The sequence below is a fragment of the Saccostrea echinata genome, unplaced genomic scaffold (genome assembly GCF_033153115.1).
Source record: "Saccostrea echinata isolate AGI-Se365-2 ecotype Australia unplaced genomic scaffold, CSIRO_AGI_Sech_v1 ptg000081l, whole genome shotgun sequence".
In the NCBI taxonomy this organism is placed as follows: Eukaryota; Metazoa; Mollusca; class Bivalvia; order Ostreida; family Ostreidae; genus Saccostrea; species Saccostrea echinata.
The window spans coordinates 1,323,233-1,345,932 of record NW_026889830.1 but is presented as its reverse complement, the minus strand read 5'-3'; the positions used below and the strand labels follow the sequence as shown (position 1 = coordinate 1,345,932).

Sequence of the window (22,700 nt, the reverse complement as noted above, 5' to 3'; positions counted from 1 at the left end):
ACACGAGAGCCTCTGGTAGCGAAAATTTTATTCTGGCGGATATCTTTTTTCAATCAAGGTTATTTACAGCAATAACAAAAATTCGCTAAAATTTGGTCTCGCTTATAAATACCAAATAGCTTCCTTACGAAAATAAGGTAGAATGAAAATTTGGTGATCTACAGTATTTTATTTTATCATTTTTTTCTTCTAGGGGAATCTTTTTCTATTTGCGAGGACCTTGTTCATGGTAATCTGACTAAAATTGCAAAGAAAAAAATTTCCTTAAAAAGTTTTGTTTTTTAATCATTCATGCATATTTAAGGTTGACGTATATCAGTATTTAACTTTTTTAGTAAGAAATAAAATGACAGTATTGAAAGCTTGATTTGTGTGTAAGTGATGCTCAAATAATAAAACTGGTAACGTGATATCAAACCTTGCATTATATATAATTATATATATATATTTTTTGGTTCGATCAAAATTGCAAAATACTAAAAGTCACTGGATGTCACTATGCTTTTTTTAATTTCTACTGAATGTCACTGCGTTCGAACGATTCAAATTATAGCGACCCTAACAAATCTGCAAACTAGTCTGTTTCTACCACAGGCACAAGATGTGTACATAAAATATTGTAAACCCCTCCCCCCTCACACACACCTAACTACCAAAATATATCTATATTTTCTTACGAATAATAAAAATAATATACTGTGTATGGCCAAAAAGTACAACCCGATTGCACAGAATGACATAAGAATGGACTTGACCGGGATATCACATGTTTTGGAGAAAATATTGTCTCATTATTATCGGCCTATATTTTGATTGTTTGTTGGTTGTAAGGAAAGGAGGTTGGGGTTCTTGACTGTACAGTATCCAGTCAGGACGAGAAACCATAGCATAGTAAATACTAACTACCTAAACATCAAAATGATCGCTAGAAATATACGCAGGTAGGTTAAGGCTTCCCGTAGAATATGACAGTGCACTCTGTGCCTTCACATCTCTGAACTACCAAAATATGACGTCATAATGAAAAATGACGTCAGGTCACTGCAAACTTGAGCTGTTATGACGGGGAGAGTGTCAGGAACTTTACACTTTATTTCAAACTGCATGTAAAATGCTAGATAGCTATTGCAAAATTCACGGGTCGTTAAAGGTTTTTTAAGTCTTATATATCCGAATATTTTAAAAATACACCGCTTACCTACCCTTGATTGAAATTCATCATGTTCAAAATGCGTATGAAAAATATACTTTTGAAATGTACTCTGTTTTATACCCGTGGTTGGAGGTAGAATTTGTTTTGTGTGTATAAAAGAGTCTGGCGCAGGTGATTAATGAGGATTAATCTGAGAATTTTTGTGGAAATCTGTAAGAAGAGGTTCTTCTCTAACTGAATCTTGCTTGGGAAAAATGTGTGTTGGCTTTGTTTTAATACAGATTACGATATTGTGTGGAAAATACCCTCAAATTTGTAGGTAAGTTGAATTTCTCAGGAAATATTTTGTACCCAAGTAATACTATGACATTTCCCAAGCACATTTCGGATACACAAGGATACGATGAGTTTATTTGTATAACAAAATGTTAATAATTATTGTGTTAATCAGCTGCGCCGAAGCGATTTATATGAGACACTTCCAAAAATTATAAATGACCGTCACGTGATCAACAAAGTCATGTGATATCATAACAAATATGCTAATATATAGCCGAGGAAACCCTTTATATAAATTGGAAGTACTAAAGTTCAATATTTATAAATTAAAACCAAAACCGACCTCGCAATGACATATTATGTTTTGAGCGCATTTTAAAGCTTCGGGAAGCCTTAACATAGCTGCGTATATCTAATGGCATAAGTTGTATAAAGTAGGCATTAAAATATCCCAATGAACACAAATCAGTTTATGTTTTGAATTGCTTTTAATGAAACCTGTTGCGGCATCCATGTCAATTAGAATGTGCTTAAGCGTCTAAAAAATCAAAACGTTGATAAAGGAAAATAAGATTTTATGAATACAATTAACACAGATTGAACTCGAAACAAACTTTTTAATAGCGATTCTCTGTAACCACTTAAACTTCTTTGCCACGCATGGTCACCGATTTTGATGAAACTTTGCCAATTATTACAACTTGACACCAGAAACATATATAAAATAAAATTTCGTTGCTATGTGTCTTGGTTGCCATGGTTACAGCCAGAAAAGTTGGAAAAATTGAGATTTTCAGCTACTTTGAATCTTTATTAAGCCTTAATATTTACATTTGCTGTGTTTTTCTACTAAGCCAACTGTGCAATTCATTTGAAAGTCCTTTTTGTGTATACTCACGCGTAGAAATATACATGGTGAAACTCGCGCTTAAGTGACGTCACAATGAGGCTACAGAGACTTAAATAAAAATGTAACGATATAGGGCAGCAAGAAATTCAAATATTGAGTATATTATTTGAGCTTTTAAACATGTAAAATGTAAATATAAGGAATGTTTTTAAGTTTAGTGTGAATTACTGGTGTGTAAATCACACAAACGTGCATGTAGGCATATTTTTCCTGAAGCGCTAGCGCGCTTCATGAAATATGCCTACGTGACAAGTCTGTGTGATTAACACACTAATAACTCACACAAAACTTAAAAAAACATTCCTTAAATAAAGACTAAGAATAACAAACAAACCATTTTCACAAAACCCTGACACCTTGTTGCCACTTATGCTATAAAGAAACTATTTAGAATTTATCTCTAAGTACGTGGTAACCATGGGTACATTCGGAATACATTTTAAATGCTGAAAAATGCAGATAAACGCTCAATATTCACTAATGATAGGTTTTAAATGATCAAACTCAATCAACAACCTAAGAAAAAAACAATAAAAATATTTGACCTTAAGTAATTAGGTATTGGCAATATTATTCTAAAAATAACTTTCATGGTTGCCATGGTAACATAGTGTTACCATGCAAAATTTGTTGCTAAGTTTGGGTAAATGCTACTATCTTCAGGAAAAACAATAAATTTCATGACTGGCACATATACATCCTTAGGACCTTGCAACACACGTAAGAAAAATTTGGATTAATTGTTACTATGCAGTGTAACCATGGAAAAAATGTACCAGTTGTTTAAAGTGATATTTTTTTGCTGCCTTAGGAATTTACTTACCTTTGATTCAAGAAACATATTATTTGACTCACCTTGAATAGTACCTATTTGGTAGAACTAAAGTTGAATATTATATATTGATAACATTTGTTGAAAAATACAACACTGTTGCTATGGTATCCAAGAAGGGAAAATGTTCGATTTTGTTAATTTTTCATCAATATTAAACCCTGTGTGCCAGCTTTTTGCATCCAGTTAGAGATTGGGTGGCAGTCAAAATTGAAAGTCAGGTTAGTTGTTCATAATTATCAATCATAAAAGTTAGGGAATCTACATACAAGGGTACGTATCAAAGGAAACAGAATATTTTTCAGATTTATATATATATTTTTTCGGCTTATTTCCATAGCAACGCTCTATTTAAAGAATTGAATTTGAATTTTTTGAAATGGGAAAATTAGGGTCACATGTACATCTTTAAAAATTGATCATTAGTTGTATAGAAATATGCTTTTTAAAAAGATAGGATTAGATTTAAACATTAAGATAGTAAATTTAAAATCCCTTCTTGGTATTAAAACCATATATATATATATATATATATATATATATATATATATATATATATATATATATATATATATAGATATAGATATAGATATATATAGATATAGATATAGATATATATATATATAGATGAGCAAAATTATTACTTTTGAATACTTTGTTTCCATAGTAACGTATGTAATAGTTGATTTACCAAACATGTTTATCATGCATTTAAGACATCAGGCCTTCAACTTTCAGAAACAATCATCGCCACTTGTTTGCTTTGATGCAAACGTTAACTGTGGGACTCTGAACATGTTGAAAAGTACCATTTTTCAAACTTAAGGACATGTTGCCATGGTAACCATGACACGTAGCAACCAATTTCTGCCTGATTTGAGTTAACGGTATCAAAGACTTTTATCATAGAGAGTTTGGAGAAATTTAGAGACTATGCGTGCCACACTTCCTATATAAATTTCATGTGAAGGATATTTTTGTGGACGTCTGAATTTTGTCAACCAAATCATATTTCTGGATTGATGTCTGACTTCGGCCAAACAAGGCGATTTACAAGTATTGAAACATAAGTTCATTTTTAAAAACATGATGTTAAAAAACACTTCGGATGTACCGAAATCGAATTCTCTATTCAAATCTGAAAAAAAAATTATATTTAGATTTCTTTTAAACTAGAAGCAGTTGATTATCCGTTGTTCTTTCAAATGATGTTATGTTGTTGATGTGTTTTGGTAAGGGATCAGCTATTAAATTAATATAAAAATTGTTAATCTCTTAAAGACGTACAACACACTGGGGGAGATAACTCTTGCGATTTCCATTAAACGTTTAACTTGACGTCAAATTTGACGTTTATAATAATGCGTCAAAATGACGACCGAATCGATCCCGACGTAATTATAAGAAAATGGGATTAGGGGCTTGATGTGGTTTCTTTAGAAATACCAAATCGTATCCTTGATTATTTGCGATTTTGATTTAAAACCTGCCCCTCCTCCATAAAAAGGGAAGAAAAGAAAGACTATGTCTTAAAATTCTTTAGTTTTATACGAAACTCCTATCCGTGATCAATATTAGCACAACAATATTCTTTATCTTTTTATGATACATTGCTTTCGTTTGTTACAGTTAGCTATGTAACATTCGATTTAATTACCTGACCACGGGCCTATCTTCAAATTAAAAATTAGCCATATAAATACTGTTTTGTTCTCCTTTTAAGAGAAAAAAAGTTTTCATACAACCCATTTCCAAAGGTTCATCAAAGAAGAACAACTCTAAAAATGTGGGAGGTTTTCCCCCTCCCCTAGTTGAGTTATTTCCTCCTGTTTGTCGAACAGTTATGAAGCCACAATGAATTCTGATAAACTCAGGAACTGAAAACTGTAATATATATTCTAAGTAAGTACCGAAAATGTAGCAAAAGTGTTTACTGAAATGGCCCGAATTTACGAATATCTTATATGCGACTAACTTACCCTATCCGACCATCTATACCACTCTCAACAATTTCAGTGCGCATTTCCTCGAGTCAAAACAAATCATTTTATTAATTTTATACATATATCGCTGTACATGAATATTTTGACACATGAATAATTTAAACATGGATGGAAAATTACGGTTTGATAAATTGAAGTTAATGTAGACGAATACGATGTTTCCATTTTATCTATAGAAGCAACAGAAGTATGCATACAAGAAGGGGGGTTACTTTTAGACCCCCCCTCTTGTTTGAAATAAATAAGAAACAATATATTTCATTTACCAGCCTGTTTACGTAATAAAAGAGTTGAATTTTCAACATTTTGTGTTCACTTTTAATGAAAAATAAGATTAAAATTCAATGTAAGTTGAATTCATACGCAGGCATAAAATTAAATGCATGTCATCCATGTGTATATGGACTACATATTGGACAAGTGGACATAAAATCCTTAGAGAATAAGTTTTACTTTTATTCTAGTAGTTGTTAGTGTAACTCTTATTCTACTTGTCAGAATTTAAATCTGCATGAATTAATTGATTAATTGGTACTTCAGGATTTAAAAGATTAAATATATATCTCGAGGGTAACCTATGTTTCATCAAGCTCTAATGACTGCGTCCAAAATAAAAGGGGAGGGGCTTCGTCAAAAAATGCCTATACATCTGCATTTCAATGAACTGAAAAGTTTTAAGAACTCTGTTATATAATGTAAATAATTCTTTATAAAGCAAAAGATATTTTCTAGCTTGGAATTTTTCATGTGTATTTGTAGATCTTACAATGTTTTCGTCCCACGTCTGAAAAACGCTTGAGAAACGTGACTTAAGGAAAAAGAGGGGGGAGGGTGATTTTTCGGTATAAATTTAAAACGGCTCGTTTAAAAATATTACAAAAAAATTATCAAGATTACTTTTGTAACCAGTTACATGAAAAAAGTATTTTTTTCAAAATCAAGCGATAGGTTTTGTCATAAAAAAAATTATTAAAATTGAAAATACGCATTTTTTTCAAGGCTTAAACGAACCATAGTTTTTCAGTTTAAGTTCTTCAACAAATATTTTGGCGATGTGTACCTCTACAAAAATACTTTATTTGTGTGGTTAATGGTTAAATGAATGAGTCGATGAAATTTGACAGCCAGATTAGCTGGGTTTTTTTGAAAATCAAGGATTTTATGGCTAGCCGATTGAAAATTTATTCTCCGCGTGAACAACCAAAGGGGGGTAACTTTTGGAACTTCCTGTCCGAATACTACTCGAACGATTTTGTTCAAAATGTGCATGCGCATTGTATATATAGTCATGTATAAAATATACAAAAATTTCGAAAATGAAACGACAGGAATTTTTTGGTGGTGGGTGTGTTGTACGTCCTTAATAAACTCCATTTCCAAATTTCTGTTTTGTTGGACAATTATTATGTATAAAAAGTTTTTATGTATAAAAAACGTTTTTACTACAATATAGTCTTTTTTTTAAAAGTAATGATTACAATTGTGTTTCTAGTAATGTTTTCTCACTTCCTTAAAAAAGATGCAAGATACTGACATGGACACCCATCTGAATCTTTAACAATCTTGTGCGTACAGTTCTTCTCTATAACAACACACCCCTCTTGTGTAGTGTATGAGCATACTTAACCGAATAATTATAATTTTAATGAAAAAAATAGGATGTGGCAAATAAACCGCTGTCTGAAACCAAAGACAAAAAATAATATGAACATTTCGAAGTATGCGTATATACAAGTGAGAAAAAAATTAAGTTTAAATGTAAAAAATGGATCAGAAAAGTAAAAGCTCAAATGAGATATCCTACGAACATTAAGTTTTTTCTGTAACTGTATTGTAGTCATGCAGAGGATCTTTTTTTTGTTTATAGGAAGGAAAATAATTTGAAAAGAAACAAATGTAGAAAATATCTCAGGAACGTATCCGACAATTTTTGGAAATCCGGAAAATAACGTTAAATTTTTTTTTTCTTTCACTACTTCAGTATCCTGGAAGTGAAAACTAGTAAAGTCAGTCATTATGCACATCATAAAATGTAGTTCCGGCTAATTTGTGAAAAATGTATTGCTGCAGGTATCAAACAAATTTTTCGAACAATCAGAAACGCCGATTTATCATTTACCATTAATCTAAAAAAATATGAAATAATTTTGTTATCTGCTTTCATTTTTGCAGATAAAGTTTGTTGTTTAAGAGTTGTTTCCCGTTGAATGATGCCTTGAAAGAAAACATGTTCTACTTCCACTGCTTTATTTCATTTAAATTTTCCTGCATCTGTAATGATTCTTATGAGTTTGAAATGCAATTATTATTATTTTATGTATTTATCCACTCACACAACCAATGAAACAATTTTTTTTTAATTTAATATGTTTGTGTAAATTTTCATGAATTTGTAATGATTATTATGAATTTTTGAACTGTGATTGTTATTTTACTTCTTTATTCACTCTTTTCATTTCGGTTCCTTTTCTTTCTTTGTTTGCTAGCGTGTAGAGAGACAATCCTTTGTGTAAATGTTTTTCTCGATCTTAAGTTAGATGTACGGAATCTTTCTCCTGGCTTATTTAACAATTACAACTCGTCTCACAAGATATACCGGAAATAAAATAAAACACTTTGTTTTGTTTCTTTTTTTAACATTCGTGTCTGTAAAAAGTACTCTGTTTGGGACACTTTAATTATAAAAATGTAGTTTGTGACATTTGTACAGGTTTGAGCAATCAGATAAGAAGATGTAGAGAATTATTGTAAAACCACGCAGTAATAGTTTTCCATAGGGGAAAAATAAAATTTTATAGTAAAATGAATTTAAGTTGATTGAGGTGACACAAAAAAATACAATGAACTTTACTTAAAAAGTATGACCATGTAGTTAATAAAAGACAATTGACTTTATCAAACAATGTTGAATGTATAGGGTTTTCTTTTTAGATACTTCAAACAAAGGCATTTATCTTTCTTGCATTGCTAAAAGTATTACCCGAAGGTTCCGATAGAACAATATAACGTGGCTAAACCTAAATCTGAAATCGATTGAAACAACATAGGTCGTTCTGTTGAGTCAAAAAGAGCAATGTGTCACCCTAGTCAGAACTACAATGGAGATTCATAAACCTTCTAAAGTTGTGTTAATTTATTTGTAAAATTTCTGACGGTCGCTTGATGAAAGACAAACATCACTTCTTATCCTTCTTATCTTTTCCCCTATGTGTCTTTCCTTGTTGGTAAAAAAAATTAAACGTTCTAAGAGAATAAAACTTTTGATCTGGGAGCATGAAAGGTTATTTTTGTACACCATTATAATCTAGTCCAACCAATTAAAAATGCATCATACAGCAATCTTTTTTTTTTTGTTGTATAAACTTGCGTATATCTTTGCTTGGTAAAGAAATCTTTTTAACACAACTGACGGAATTCAAAACTTTTGATATGGGAGTATGAAATGTAATTTTTGTAAGCCATTAGCTCGAGCGAATTAAAAATGCATGTACATAAAGTAAATCTTATTTAGATTTTAATCAACTTGAAAGGAAAAAAAACATTGTTAGCTATTAAGCGAATCCAATTAAAAATTCATGCGCATATATTTAATGAAATTCTTGTTTAAATTTTAAACAGCTTTTTTCTCAGAATAGTAAAAATGATATTTTAGTAGGTAGTTTTAATCATATACCATGCAATGTAAGACGAGGATTTCTATGTTCACTATGTCAGGTAGAAGTAATTTGATGGTTTAGCATAAACACATTATACAATCATGGCCTTCAACTCTCACCCAAATCATTTAAACTTTCCAAGAAATGAATGAAAAACAGTAGTTAACAAAGAAACCATTGAAGACATACATAATCAAACTCCACTGCCATTGTTTCATGGAATAATTTAAGAGTATGAAGTTTTGAAGTTTAACTTTTCTAGCGTTATTGTTTATTAGAAGATTATACATGATTCTTGCCTACATCAAAAACAATCCTTTGAAGAATGATTTGAACAGATGTGGATAGACATTAAATGGGGATGGGTAAATTTTTACATCTCCAGTCTCAACCCGGCTGTCTTTAGTACAAGCTTGTAAAAGTGAATTTTTCCCATGTGCAACTATGTCAAACTTCAACCAATATTTTGATCCCACCATTAGTAATGAATCCCTGATCTCAACAGATTTGAAACCAGACCAAAAAAATGATACCTACATATTAATGCAAATAACTGCCGGCCTGTGGACTTTAGGTACAAGATATTCTTTTAAAAATTCTAGACCCTCCTGGACCTTGTTTGATCAGACTTTTAAAAAAATGATTTAGGGCCTTTCTGTTTTTGAGTAGAAATTTTTTTTAAGAAAGAGAGTGGTGTAAATACATAAAAACTCCAAGGAACATTTAGAAAATTTGAAATCACAATTTTTTTTACCAAAATCAATAACAACTTTTCAACACTTCATATAATGAAATATATGGAGATAACGAACAGTATTCAAGCTCAAAAGTCGATTAATCAATACAAAATAGGAGCAGAGCAAACACGGACCTCCAAACATCAGAGGTGGGATCAGGTGCCATGGAGGAGTGAGCATCCCCTGCCGACCGGTCACACCCGCCGTGTGCTCCTTGTAATGATCGGGAAATAACGGAAAAATCCGTCGACAATTCAGTGTGTAAATAATGGCCTAACAATTAGTATGAAAAACGTCAGTCAGCATTTGACTCATTGATAAATTGTATTTGCTGACAAGGTCATTGTATCGACCATAGAACTTACGAAATGATGACTTTAAACGAGACAGCTGATATTGTTGTCTCATCAACTTATTTGTCAATAATTTACCTCGTTTTAGAAATTGTACATACGTAGATAATGCTATTGCGTATCGAATCAAATGAGAGATATATACCCCGTATGCAGGTGATGAAGGTATATTGCACTCTGAAGTTGACATTAAAAAGATACTTGAGTCTCTGATTAACAAGATCTATGTAGTTTTTGGAGACCAAGTCCTCCAACAATCTGTCGGCATTCCCATTGGTACCAATTGCGCCCCGTTATTAAAAGAACTATTTTGTATACATATGAAGCAGAATTTATTCATTATCTTATACATGAGAAGAAAACACTTGCTGAGCCCTTCAACTCGTGATTTAGATATACGTATTATCAATTAACAATTTGTTACTTCTATTCATATGTCGACTCAATTTATTCCAGTGAGCTTGAAATAAAAGATACCACAGAATCTGACACTTGTGTTTCATATTTGGATATTTTACTAGAAAAAAGACGTTAACTGTAACCTAACAACTAAGCTTTATGAGAAACATGATGACTTCAACTTTCCAATCGTCAACTTCCCTTACTTATGTAGCAATATACCCTCATCACCTGCATATTGTTTTTTTTCTCTCAGTTGATTCGATACGTAATAGCATTATCTACGCACAAACAACAATTTCTTAAACGAGTCAAGCTAATGACAAACAAGTTGATGAAACAAGAATATCAACTGTCTCGTTAAAAGTCATCATTTTGCAAGTTCTATGGTCGATACAATGACTTTGTCAGCAAATACAAGTTATCATTCAGTCAAATGCCGACTGACGTTTTTTATATACTAATTGTTAGGTCATTTTTTACAAACTGAATTGTCTATGGTTTTTCCTTTTCTCCCAATCGTAACAAGGAGCATACGTCTGGTGTGACCAGTCGGCAAAGGATGCTCACTCCTCCATGGCACCTGATCCCACCTCTGATGTTTTAGAGGTCCTTGTTTGCTCTGCTCTTGTTTTGTATTGTTTGATTGGAGTTTTGAGCTTTAATACTATTTGTAATCTCCATATTTAATCCATATACATGTATAAATTCCTATTTCACACATTCATTATATATTGCATACGCTTGTGTCTTCAGTCAGGAGCAAAATTGCACATTCTTGATTCTTAGCTACATTTTAATGTCGGTTTATCATTATACACTATTTGCCATTTTTATCTTTTTCAAAAGAACATTTTAAAAACGAGGGTTTTTTATTTTTGTCAAACTTTGACCAGGTGTTTTAGCCCCTACCTGAGGGTTAGGGCTATGTTTTAAATAACTTAAAGCAATTGACAATATGCTAAATAATGACAGTTGAGCCCTTACAGAGATTTGCTCATAGATATCATTTTTGAAATAGCGTTTTTTGTTTTAACTTATGCGTTATCGTTCCAATTTTGTTTCCCATATGTTAGGATATTGTCTTTATAATGGCTGCTTCTACGACGTCGGAGAAGGCTTTCCTGCTTCCGATGGTTGCAATAGATGTTATTGCGCAGAACCTTGGCAAGTTCATTGTACAATAATGCACTGTCGTTAGTATTACATGTATAAATACTTTTGGTTGCCGAAGGTATAACATGTTTAAGTACATTGGTTGCCGAAGGTATTACATGTATAAGTATTTTGTTGTCATTAGTATTATCTGTATAAGTGCATCGGTTGCCATAATTTTTCATGTATAAGGACAATGGTTTCGGTAGGTATTCATGTAAAGGTGTTTCATTGCCTAAGTATAACATAAATAAGTACATTGATTAAAGTGAGTATTACATGTATAAGTACTTTCTTTGCCGTAAGTATTACATGTTTAAGGACAATGGTTGCCGCAAGTACTACATCCCTAACCAAAAATACTTTAGTTAACTATAGTTAACTATAGTTAACTATAATTTCCTATAGTATCAAAGTTTTTACTATAGTAAATCGAAGTATTTTTACTATGGGTTTCAGATTGTTCTATTTGATGTTCTTCAATTTAAACATGCACCCATTTTTTATATTTGTTGCAATTTTACTATTACTTGTACATTCACATATTATTTCCAAATTTTACGTTATTATTATTATTGAATTTAAGAGATTTTAAGTTTTGATATCTCTTTTAAAAATTTCTAGAGTAAAGTTTCACAGTAAATCTAGGTATCAAAAGTAGTTAACTATAGTAAACTATAGTTAACTTAAGTAAATTTTTGTTGGGGATTCAAAAGTACATTAGATGCAGTAGGTATTATATGTAGAAGTACATTGGTTGCCATAGATATTCTATGTATAAGTACATTGGTTGCCATAGATATTACATGTATATGTACAATGGTTGCCCTAAGTATAATATGCACAATGAATGGTTGACTCTAGTAAATGTAAGTTTAATTTATTAAAGACTGCTAGTCGTCAGTATAAAATCCTCACCCATTGATTGTCATGTGTCTATATTGCACACTTAGTTGTAGTTGGCACTTTTATATAATTTTCATATTTCTATTCCAAACAACATCCATTTTTAATAGTATATCGTATTCCAATAGAACCAGGTAACAGCATTTTCCTTTCTGAAAGATGGGGATATAACAGTTTCACCAATAAGTGTGGCAGATTTTCCTATAGAGGCTGCGACGGAAACAACAATAGATTTATAACTGAAGGCCAATGTCTCCAGCGTTGTGGAGGAAGGACAGGTAAGTTAGACACAAAACTATATATTTAAATTCGTTCATAAGGAACACGCTAGTAAGAAAACTATGACAAGGAGCACACGATCGGCAGAGATGCGTAATCTTCCATGGCACCTGATCCAACCTCTGATGTTTTAAGAGGTCAACTTTGTTCTGCTCCCGATTTGTATTGTTTTAATGGACTTTGATCTTGAATACTGTTCGTTATCTTCACACTTTATGGAAAACTTCTAACTTACAACGGCTGTGACAAGCGTGGTGTAAGAGGACCGTTAGATACAGAACTTTGCAGTAAAAGTCGGATATAAAGATGTCACTTGTGGGAAAATCTTTGTATATAGAGCTTTTCTTGAATCTTGTAGAAAGTATCGCACTATATTTTTCATACTTTAAAAAAGAAGGTTTGTGATATTGAAGCAAAATTTGATGGTAACTTGACTTTTTCGTAATACAGTTTTACGAAATACTGGTGCCAATATCTCCATTGCTGTGAGAGAAAATTGCAAGTTAGACAATAAACTAACCATAGTTCTCTCCAGGTGAAAAGAAATTAAAGCTAACATTTGATTCTACACGTTTGTTGCGTGGAAGAGATATGATTATGAATTTTAAATTTTGTTTCGCTAATGACTGGTAAACATCCTTTTTAAAATTAAATTGACTCATTCACCCGTTAATACTATTTGTCCTTTTTTTCAGCATGGACAAAATTTAGAATTGGCTGATTTGAAGAATCTGATTTTTATTGTTTATTCTTTTTTCGGAGAACAATAAAACAAGATTTTACATTTTATGGTGTGTTGACAAGGACGAACTCTACACATTTAAAGGCGTTTATCATCTTTTCTGCATGTTATATGACTTCATAGGTGAATGTTCTTGACTAGTAGAGCAAAACAATTACATGTTTATGCTTAACTTATATGAAATAGCTATTTATATTTCTGTTTAGTTTTTTAGGGATGTTCAATAAAGCATGTTATAAATAGTAGGATCCCCATAACCCATTCATTGTAAATTACAATATGTATATGATTGTGTATTGCATATGTATTTTGTATACAAGGGAAGTTTTGCCTCCGTTTTCGCCCAAAGCACAAGTGAGCGAATTTAAGATGGGGAATAGTATAATTTCTTAAACAAAACTGTGAATGGGCGAAATTAAAATGGGGCAAAATTGTTTGCAAGTGTGAAAGGGCGAAAATATTAATAACCCTGTATACAGTATATTATCTTGCACAATACATACATATGTGTATCGCCCGACTGATGTATTGATTAGAAAAACAAGATAATATTGTGGATACGATCAACTTTTAAGCCGAGGCCGACTACTGACAAATAATTTGAAGTTACAAGACTTAGTAATTTCATAACTTCAAAGGCAGCAATTCGCAAATACAATGGCCATTAAAATTATCTTGTTAGCAAATACTATCTGTTCTTTGTTCCTAAATTAACTGACATACTTCCTATCAACTGAGTTGTCATTACTTTTTTATTATGTTGACGGATTACTCCGTATATTTGATCAACAGAAGGAGATTTTGAAGTGTTACCATCGACAGGGGATCTTCCCCTCTTCGGCCCCTGATCCCATCTCTAATATTTCAACTTTTCTTCTTTGTTTACAGGATTTTGTTACATCCCCAGTTTTCATTCAATTATCAACCTTTCCATGTGGAAGTGTTTTAAAGTAAGAAAAGATATTTTTAATTTTCAATTTACACCCTTTTGTAATGTAAATTTTATATAGAAATTTAAGAAAAATCTATGTATTCAGTAGAGGGCTCCCTACAAAGAATTACAAATGTTCCAAATATTTGAAATAAAACATTTATTCAAAATCAGAAAATAGAATATAAAGGTTATCTACATTGCTTATCAGAGACATCTGTTTTCAAACTTTTTTTTTATTGAATCAACTGTTTTTCACCCCTTTTTTCATCCTCATCTGTTGAGAAACAAAAACAAGAATTACAGAAATATAAAGAAGGAATTTATGTACCTTGGATTAAAACAAAAAAAAAACCCTATCATATAATAACAAATTATCTGCGTAAAACGATGTATATTAGATGTTATGAGAGATTTTATAAATATTTCCCACAGTTTACATAGATAGGACGTAGAGACTACGTAGATATTACCTAGACGTGACGTACCTAGTGACGTTTTATCATCATTATCGTCTCTCTCACAGATGCCCCTGAAACAACTTTTGGAAACCAGGGTGCTCTCCATTCCTCTGATAACCAGGGACCATTGAGAAAGGCGAGGTAACATTCGTTAAACCACCATCCCCCTCCTCCATGATCAGCAGAACAGTCTCCCTCAATCCATCCATCGTTATCTCTGTCCAAGGTGGAGAAGTACATCCCAGACAAATCAGAGATGGAATCCGAAGTGTTTAACATCTGGTCTCCTATAGAGTTAAAGGCTTGTTTGACTTATTGTTGTTGTTCTTTGCAAAATTATTTCACTCGTATGAAACGATAGCAGATGTCGGTGATGGGGTTTAAATTTAGACCCTAAATAGACAATGAAACCTGTCGATATAAAAGGAGGGAGAAACTGTTCCTTCGTTACGCACTCGGTTCTTTGGTGTGAAGTTGAGGGTCGTTCGGATGGGAGCATAACAACTGAGGTCCCCTGTTACCTACAGGCATTAAGCAACCTAAAGAACCCTCACTGTCAGTTGCTCTAAGTCTAAGTTTGAAACCCTTCAGCGACATCTGCTGGACAACTCATATGATTGAAAAATCTTACAAAGAACGCAAAACTACATCTATCTATCTATCTATCTATCTTTCTTTCTTTCTTTCTTTCTTTCTTTCTGTCTTTATGTGTATTTGTGCTAAGCCTTAGGGTGTCCAAAATATAGTAAAAGACAACCTGGCATAGCGACTTCTTGTCATATGCAACCATTATATTTCTACAAATAATATTTTCATCATATCTAAACTGTGTTCAGCGATCCCTGTCGAACGCGTTATGTAACTATCATTTTTGGTCCCAAAATAGTGTTTTATTCTTTTCTTTCATCAATAATCTTGCATACGTAATTTTATCCTTAACACTTGTGAAGAGGTGTGAAAATGATAAAACAAATTTGCTTTTGGATTTTCCTTCAAAAATTAAATCTACAAACAAAACTATAAGGAATAAAAACATACGAATTTTCATTGAATATATTTTACCCAAAGAATTAGATGACTCAAAACTTATGATGAAGGACAGAGAATAGGAAAGCAAGTTAACTAGTACATGTAGTACTATTTATTGTTCAGTAATATAGTTTGAAATTGCTAAAATATGATTATCTGATTTTAGAGACTACCTGCTCTTATGACCATTTTAGGATTTTCTTTTATAAATATAGGTCCGTTTTTCTGTTACTTATGCAAAAGATATATTTTCCTCTCTCTCTCTCTCTCTCTCTCTCTCTCTCTCTCTCTCTTACTCACCTAATGTACCCGTGGCATTTCCAGCCAGAAAAAGTCTATATTTTTCTGTTTCACTGAGAACAGAGAATCGTTCGTACAACTCATACAGTCTCCTTCCATCCTGGTGTGTGATGGAAACGTAAAGGTACGAGTTGTTTCCCTTGGTTAACTGGTGAATAACCTCATTTCCTGCGATTAGACATAATTCAATATCAATAGTTCATCATTATACTGCAATATAATTGCTTTTTGGTTGGTTTCTTTAAAAATTTCCCTAAGAAAGAATCATTTTTAAAAACTGTTGTATATCTGATAAATATTTAAAATACTTTATGCGTAATCATTTCCGTCATTTGTTGTCATTAAATAAGGAATTTATTTATTTATTTTTTTTTTTTTTTTGCTTAAATCTGTATATGTACGAATTTGAAAGATCACAGTAACTGAATATTGCGAACTGATATTCAGTGTTTTTATACTTGTACAAAATTTATTTATAAACTACAGGAAGAAATTAATCAAAATTAGATTTTAATGTAATTTATATTTACCAATCCAAAAATCGTGTTCCGGGGCACCAAAACCATTCTTATATTCTTCCCAGTTCCTGTTAAAGCTTACAGATCCAAGAACTCGTTTTTGGATAGCCTTTAAAAGATAATAATTTATTTAAACATTAATCTGATAAACGTTTGTATGTTAAGTGTGTGTGAAATATTAAGAGTACAAGTTATTAATCATAGAAGAAAGCACAAATTATCTTATCATTATTAATTGTAATCAATTAAATGTTTTCTGTCGTTAACTAGCCCCTTGAAACAGAAATTTACCAGATAACAATGACCATGTCAATTTTGAAGATTTAAAGATAAATCTTGATACCGTCCATCCTCCATTCATTGTTTCCATGTCGCAGTAAACTCTGACTGGATGTGAGGCAGTACAATATGGATAAATTTCATATACACCAGAATAAGACTGACCATTATCAAATAGGTCCTTACAATCAGTAGGAAAGACAACTGAAACAAACAAAGAATGCTGAAACTTAATTTAATAAAGAAATAAAAGAGGGAGTCCTACGCTCGCGTACGTTTACAATGAAAATGGTGAAGATAAGGAACAGTGTTTGATCTAAAAAAAAAAACAACAACAAAAACCTACAAACAATACAAGTCTGTGAACAGGTCATAACACAATGACTCCCAAAAATCTCAGAGGTGGAATCGGATGCCTAGGAGGAGTGAGCATCCCCTGTCGTCCGGTCTCACCTGCTGTGAGTCAGGTAATTCAAATATTCCGTGGTCACATTTCTTATAAAACTAAGGGATAAGGAATTTAAAGGAAGATGCACTTTTATTTCTGGATTAAATGATTTGCTCTTTACCTAAAATATACGTAGTTGAAAACATAAATCCACATAAGTCGTTATGTCGGATGTTCACTTGTATTTCATAACATATTGTTACAATAGGCCTTCTTTTTCAAAATAAATTCCGTCCGTGATCGGGAGGTCGTGAGTTCGAATCTCGGCCGCGACTGACCAAAGTCGATAAAAATGGGTAGCGACTGTTTCTTCGCCATGCGCTCGGCACTTTGAAGTGAAAGTTGCGGGTCCTTCGAATGAAACCTTAAAAACCGAGGCCCCGTGTCACGGCAGGCTTTGGCACGATAAAGATCCCTCACTGCTCAATGGCCCTGAGTGCCGAGTAAAGGTCTAAATTTGAAGCCTATCACCGGTATATGGTGATGTCTCTATATGAGTGAAAAATTCTCGAATGGGACGTAAAACAACATACAATCAATCAATCAAAATAAATTGTCTTTGGATTACTCCGTTCACCAAATCAAAACGATGAGTTCACGACAGGTCTGATCAGATCTGCGACAGCCCTGACCCGATCTACGACAGGTCTGACCCGATCTACGAAAGGCCTGACCAAATCTACAGGGGGATGCATGAGATCTTGATCCAAACGTTGATGTTTTTCAGGAGACCTTGTTTGCTGTGCTCACATATTGTAGCTTTTTTTTTTAAAATTTTGAGCATGATAGTTATTCGTTTATCTTTACATTGCATTGTATACTCCGAAGATTGATTATGAATTTTCTCCTATTTCTTGCAGTAAGATATTTTGAGATATATCATATAACCTTTTAAGTGAAAAGCAAGGGAAATCCTCTTTGAAACAATACAAATGTGAAAATGTTGACAGATTTTTTTTAGTTTTAATTTTTGTTTTTATTATTTTGTTTCGCAAATTATTTCTAATTCATCGCAATTCTGCCCCGACTTGCACATTTGCTTATAAAGATTCATAAAATGTGGATGGATATTAGATTTCATCAATGTTGGAATCAGAAAATATCACACATAAAGGATATCAGAAAATATCACATATAAAGAATATCACTGGCTAAAAAAATTTTTAAAAAATAAGACTGTGACAATATAGTGATTTTAAAAATTACTTGGGAAATTAATTTTAAAGAATAAATGGCGATATTGATAAAACTCCTTCACCCGCTACCTTTGCAATATTCATTGATGTACTATATTAAGTGATTTGTCACAAAGATTATAGCAGAAAATGAGAAAATAAAATAAACCTCACAATCATGAGAGTAATATCTCCATCCAAGTTCTTTAGATTTCTCAGACCTGAAGACCTTCTTATGTACACGGCACGTCTTCAATATCCGGTTATATCCAAAGAAGCAACAGTACTCCTTTTGACACTTTGCATGCACAGAACACTGACACAACGACTGAGCCGTGTACTCAGCTAACAGTTCGTTATTTGACTTTACATTATCAAATTCTAATTCTGCGTGATAATTCAGCGAAAAATTAAAAGCTTGAGACACCGTGAAGAAAATATCAATCAAATAAATAACCCAAAGATCCTTCATATTGCTTGACGTGTTTAAAACAAACTAATGCATTTTAAAATCAATTTTAAAATTATTTCAGGTGAAAAATTAAATCAATGTTAAAATTATTTCAGCTGAAAAAAAACTATATATAAGAGATTTTTTTTTCAAGTGTGAAAATTGATTGGCTAGTTGTTATATATCATACACGATTGCTGAAAAATTATTGGATAGTTGATACGTATTGTACACTACTGTAACATCGATTTCTCGGAGTTAATTAAAATAATTAGCATGCTGTAAATCAGAAGAAATCTGATAAGAATACTAAAATGGTATTTTGAATAGTCATTGCATTATAAGTAGATACATTCAACGTAAAATGACAAAGCCGCTTTAATGTTGTCTTCAAAATTATACAGGTATACTTAAAAAGAATTCAAAATTAGGACGTTAAAACGTGACTTCATTGTTTTGATTTATAGAATCTATATTTCAGTTGACCTATGTAGTTTTCAAGAATGTTATAAGCATTTCAAATAAATCTTTCAAGTGACTTTTAGGTAATTATTTGCAAAGGTAACATTCCTAAAGTGATCAACATTTTTTAATTGGAAAATTTACCTTATAGTTTATAAACTATGTTGCCTACGTCACAATGATTTGCATTAAAAACAAAGCAATCCGCCTGACATTTAAATTTTGTGCGGTTTGAAGTAATTTTTAAGGATAATGGTCTTATATTTTTATAACTAAAAGATTGGAAATTAAGTTATAAGGAATGAGTTGAAAAGCTATTCAGTTGATACGGTATGACTTGGGTTAGACCAGATTTATAAGTAAATTTATCCAACCAACCTTATGCCGTAGAAATCGGCAACTATTAAAATCATTCTTTAGAACAATTGTTTCTTTCATTCAAATGTCAACTAAATATATCCCAGTAACTCAAAAGAAAAGGCAATAGAGTATTCCACATCTCTTTCTAATTTGAATGTTTTACTAACTATAGACTATAATGATCAACTAGTAACTCAATTGTATTACTTGATGTCTTCAGCCTTTCCATCGTCAACTTGCCTTCTTTAAGTAGCAATGCTCAAACATCACCTTCTTAACCGAGACAAGCTACTGACAAATAAGTTTATGTATGAAAGATTTCAACGACCCCGTTAAAGTCAGTTTTCTGCAAATCTGTCGATCTTGTTGGTAAATACAACTTATCGTTCTGTCGCATTTTGTCTAACATGTTTCATATCTTTTAGGTCATTGTTTTATTCTGAATTAGACTACGGATACTCCGTCTACCTGTTCAATACATAGAGCTTACGGCGGCTATAATCGGTCAACAGGGGAAGCTTACTCCTCCTAGGCACCTGATTCTACCACAGATGTTCCCCAAACGGTCCCTAACTCCCTTTTGTAGGATTATTCTCTGTAAGTTTCATTAAATAAGGCAATCAAATAAATTGGTCGTTTTACGCATTACACATGCGCGCACGTGCATGCCTATGCATGATGACCATGTATTTTGTCTATGCTATACATATATTTTAATATACTAGGTATCAAAGCATTAAATAAAAAAATGCATGTAAATGATGACCATGTCATCTTGTCTACACTTTTAATATATCTTTATATTCTGAGTATCAAAGCATTTCATCCCAAAAAAAGTTACAGCTATATCAAATATATTAGTCATTTCACCTTTTGCATGCGCGCGCACGTGCATGCATGTGAATGATGACCTTGTTCTCTTATCTGTACTTTTAATATATTTATATACCATTGGAAGATCAGTCTTAAGAAATTGCATTGTTTGTCCAAATATTGTCGAGTTTAATTTAATTTGTGTTCTAGCTGTACACATAATATTGCATTGATTGACATCTGTTTTGTGACCAAACCATAGGGGTATTATTACAGAACATGGACTTTGTTTGCAACGGAGTTGCAGGGGATATAGTAACGGGCTTGTGTATGTATGTGTTAGTTTGTCCACGTTCGAAACTGAAGTGCCTTGATATAGATACGCTCTTTGCTGGGGATTGCTCCGCTTTTCGGTGCCCTTTTGGATCATCAAATAAGCTAGCGAATATTCAATGAAGCAGAATTCATTCAAAAACTTCTACATGAGAACAAGAAAATACTTGCTGTAAGTTTGAACTATTTGAACATTTAGATATATCAACGGCGTTATTTTCAACTAATAATAGTTACTACCATTCATTTGTCAACTCGATGTACCCCAGTAAGCTTGAAATAAAAGATAACTCAGAGTCTGACACATTTGTTTCATATATGTATATTTTACTTGAAAAAGGCTTTAATTGTAATCTAACAAAGCTTTATTATAAACGTGATAACTTCAATTTTTCAATCGTCAACTTCCCTTACTTATGTAGTATAATCTTACAAAGATTGTTAAACTCTTTCTATTGCCATAGAAACGGTTGGATACATTTTTTTTTCAAAACAAATGAGATAACTATCGTAAACAGATATACTAAGATATATTAAGAACTTGTGTATGCCCACTGTGTGAGGCGCCATTTTGGTATTTATTGCCATTTAGTGATATCGCCTATTCGAATAGGTGATATCACCTCTTTGAAAAGGTGATACCACCATTTCATAACCAAATGATTGATATCACATATTTGAATAGTTAATATCACAATTTCAAATCAAATAGGTGATATAACATATTTAAACTGGTGATATCATTTATTCGAAAAGGTGACATAACATATTTAAATAGTGATATCACTTAATGGCGGTAAATAACAAAACGGCCCCTCAAACATTTGCATGCAAAAGCATACATTCTAGTTTTATTCTATCTTTTGTAATCTTTGGTTTCATATCTCGATATTTTACTGATTATAGGTGTTTATGGCTAAATAACAAATGAGATGACTTTAGCAGTCTCATAAACATCAAGAATAAATTCTTATTTAAATTGTAAGGCATTTTTGCTGTATGTCAAAAAACTACATGTATATACACTTTTTAAATCATTGGCTGAAAAATAGGCACTCGGACGCAACTTAATTAGCCGGTAGATAGTGTTAACAATTCTCTCTTTCCCTCTCTCTCTCTCGATAATATAGGCCAAAATAAAAAGAAATCATATTAAAACAATGATACATTATTTAAATCAGTTTGGAAACATTTCTGCATAGTCAATATTGATGTCCATTAAAGTTGTCATTTTTTTCATAAAAGACGTTTGAAAGAATTAATGAGAACAATAGATCATCGCTGTATCTTCAATTTACCTCAGCTGAGCATTTTGATCTACATGCCTCTTGATTTCCTAATTCTTAATATTTTTATCCAAAAAGAAAATTATATCTCTAATAAAATCTACAAGGGGTCTTTATTCTACGGGGGTCATTTTTCTTAACGTAGGGTATACAGATTTAAAGAGTGATGCCACATTTTTGTACGGTAAAAGAATCGTTTTTCGACGTCGAATAATAATCAGGGGTCATTTTTCGACATCGAAAAATAAAACCCGGTCATTTTTCAATGGGGTCATTATTTGTCTTTACACCGGCTAATTTGTGAATATTCATCTGATGCAGGTACATGTATCAAACAATTTCTTTCAACCAATCAGAAACGCCGATTTATCATCAATCTAATAAATATGAAATCATTTTATTATCTGCTTTCATTTTTTCAGATAAAAAGTTTGTTGTTAAAGAGTTGTT

At 32.1% G+C, this 22,700-nt stretch overlaps 1 protein-coding gene across 1 annotated transcript; it reads right to left on the bottom strand.

Moving 5' to 3' along the window:
• Positions 1–14,579: 14,579 nt before the first annotated feature.
• Positions 14,580–20,047, bottom strand: LOC133176765 (fibroleukin-like). The gene is made up of 6 exons (XM_061311835.1): positions 20,026–20,047; positions 16,987–17,126; positions 16,656–16,752; positions 16,126–16,293; positions 14,860–15,083; positions 14,580–14,612 (listed from the first exon to the last, which is right to left on the bottom strand). Exons 1-6 carry the CDS (start codon positions 20,045–20,047, stop codon positions 14,580–14,582), a joined length of 684 nt encoding a protein of 227 aa, XP_061167819.1.
• Between the last annotated feature and the right edge of the window lie 2,653 nt (positions 20,048–22,700).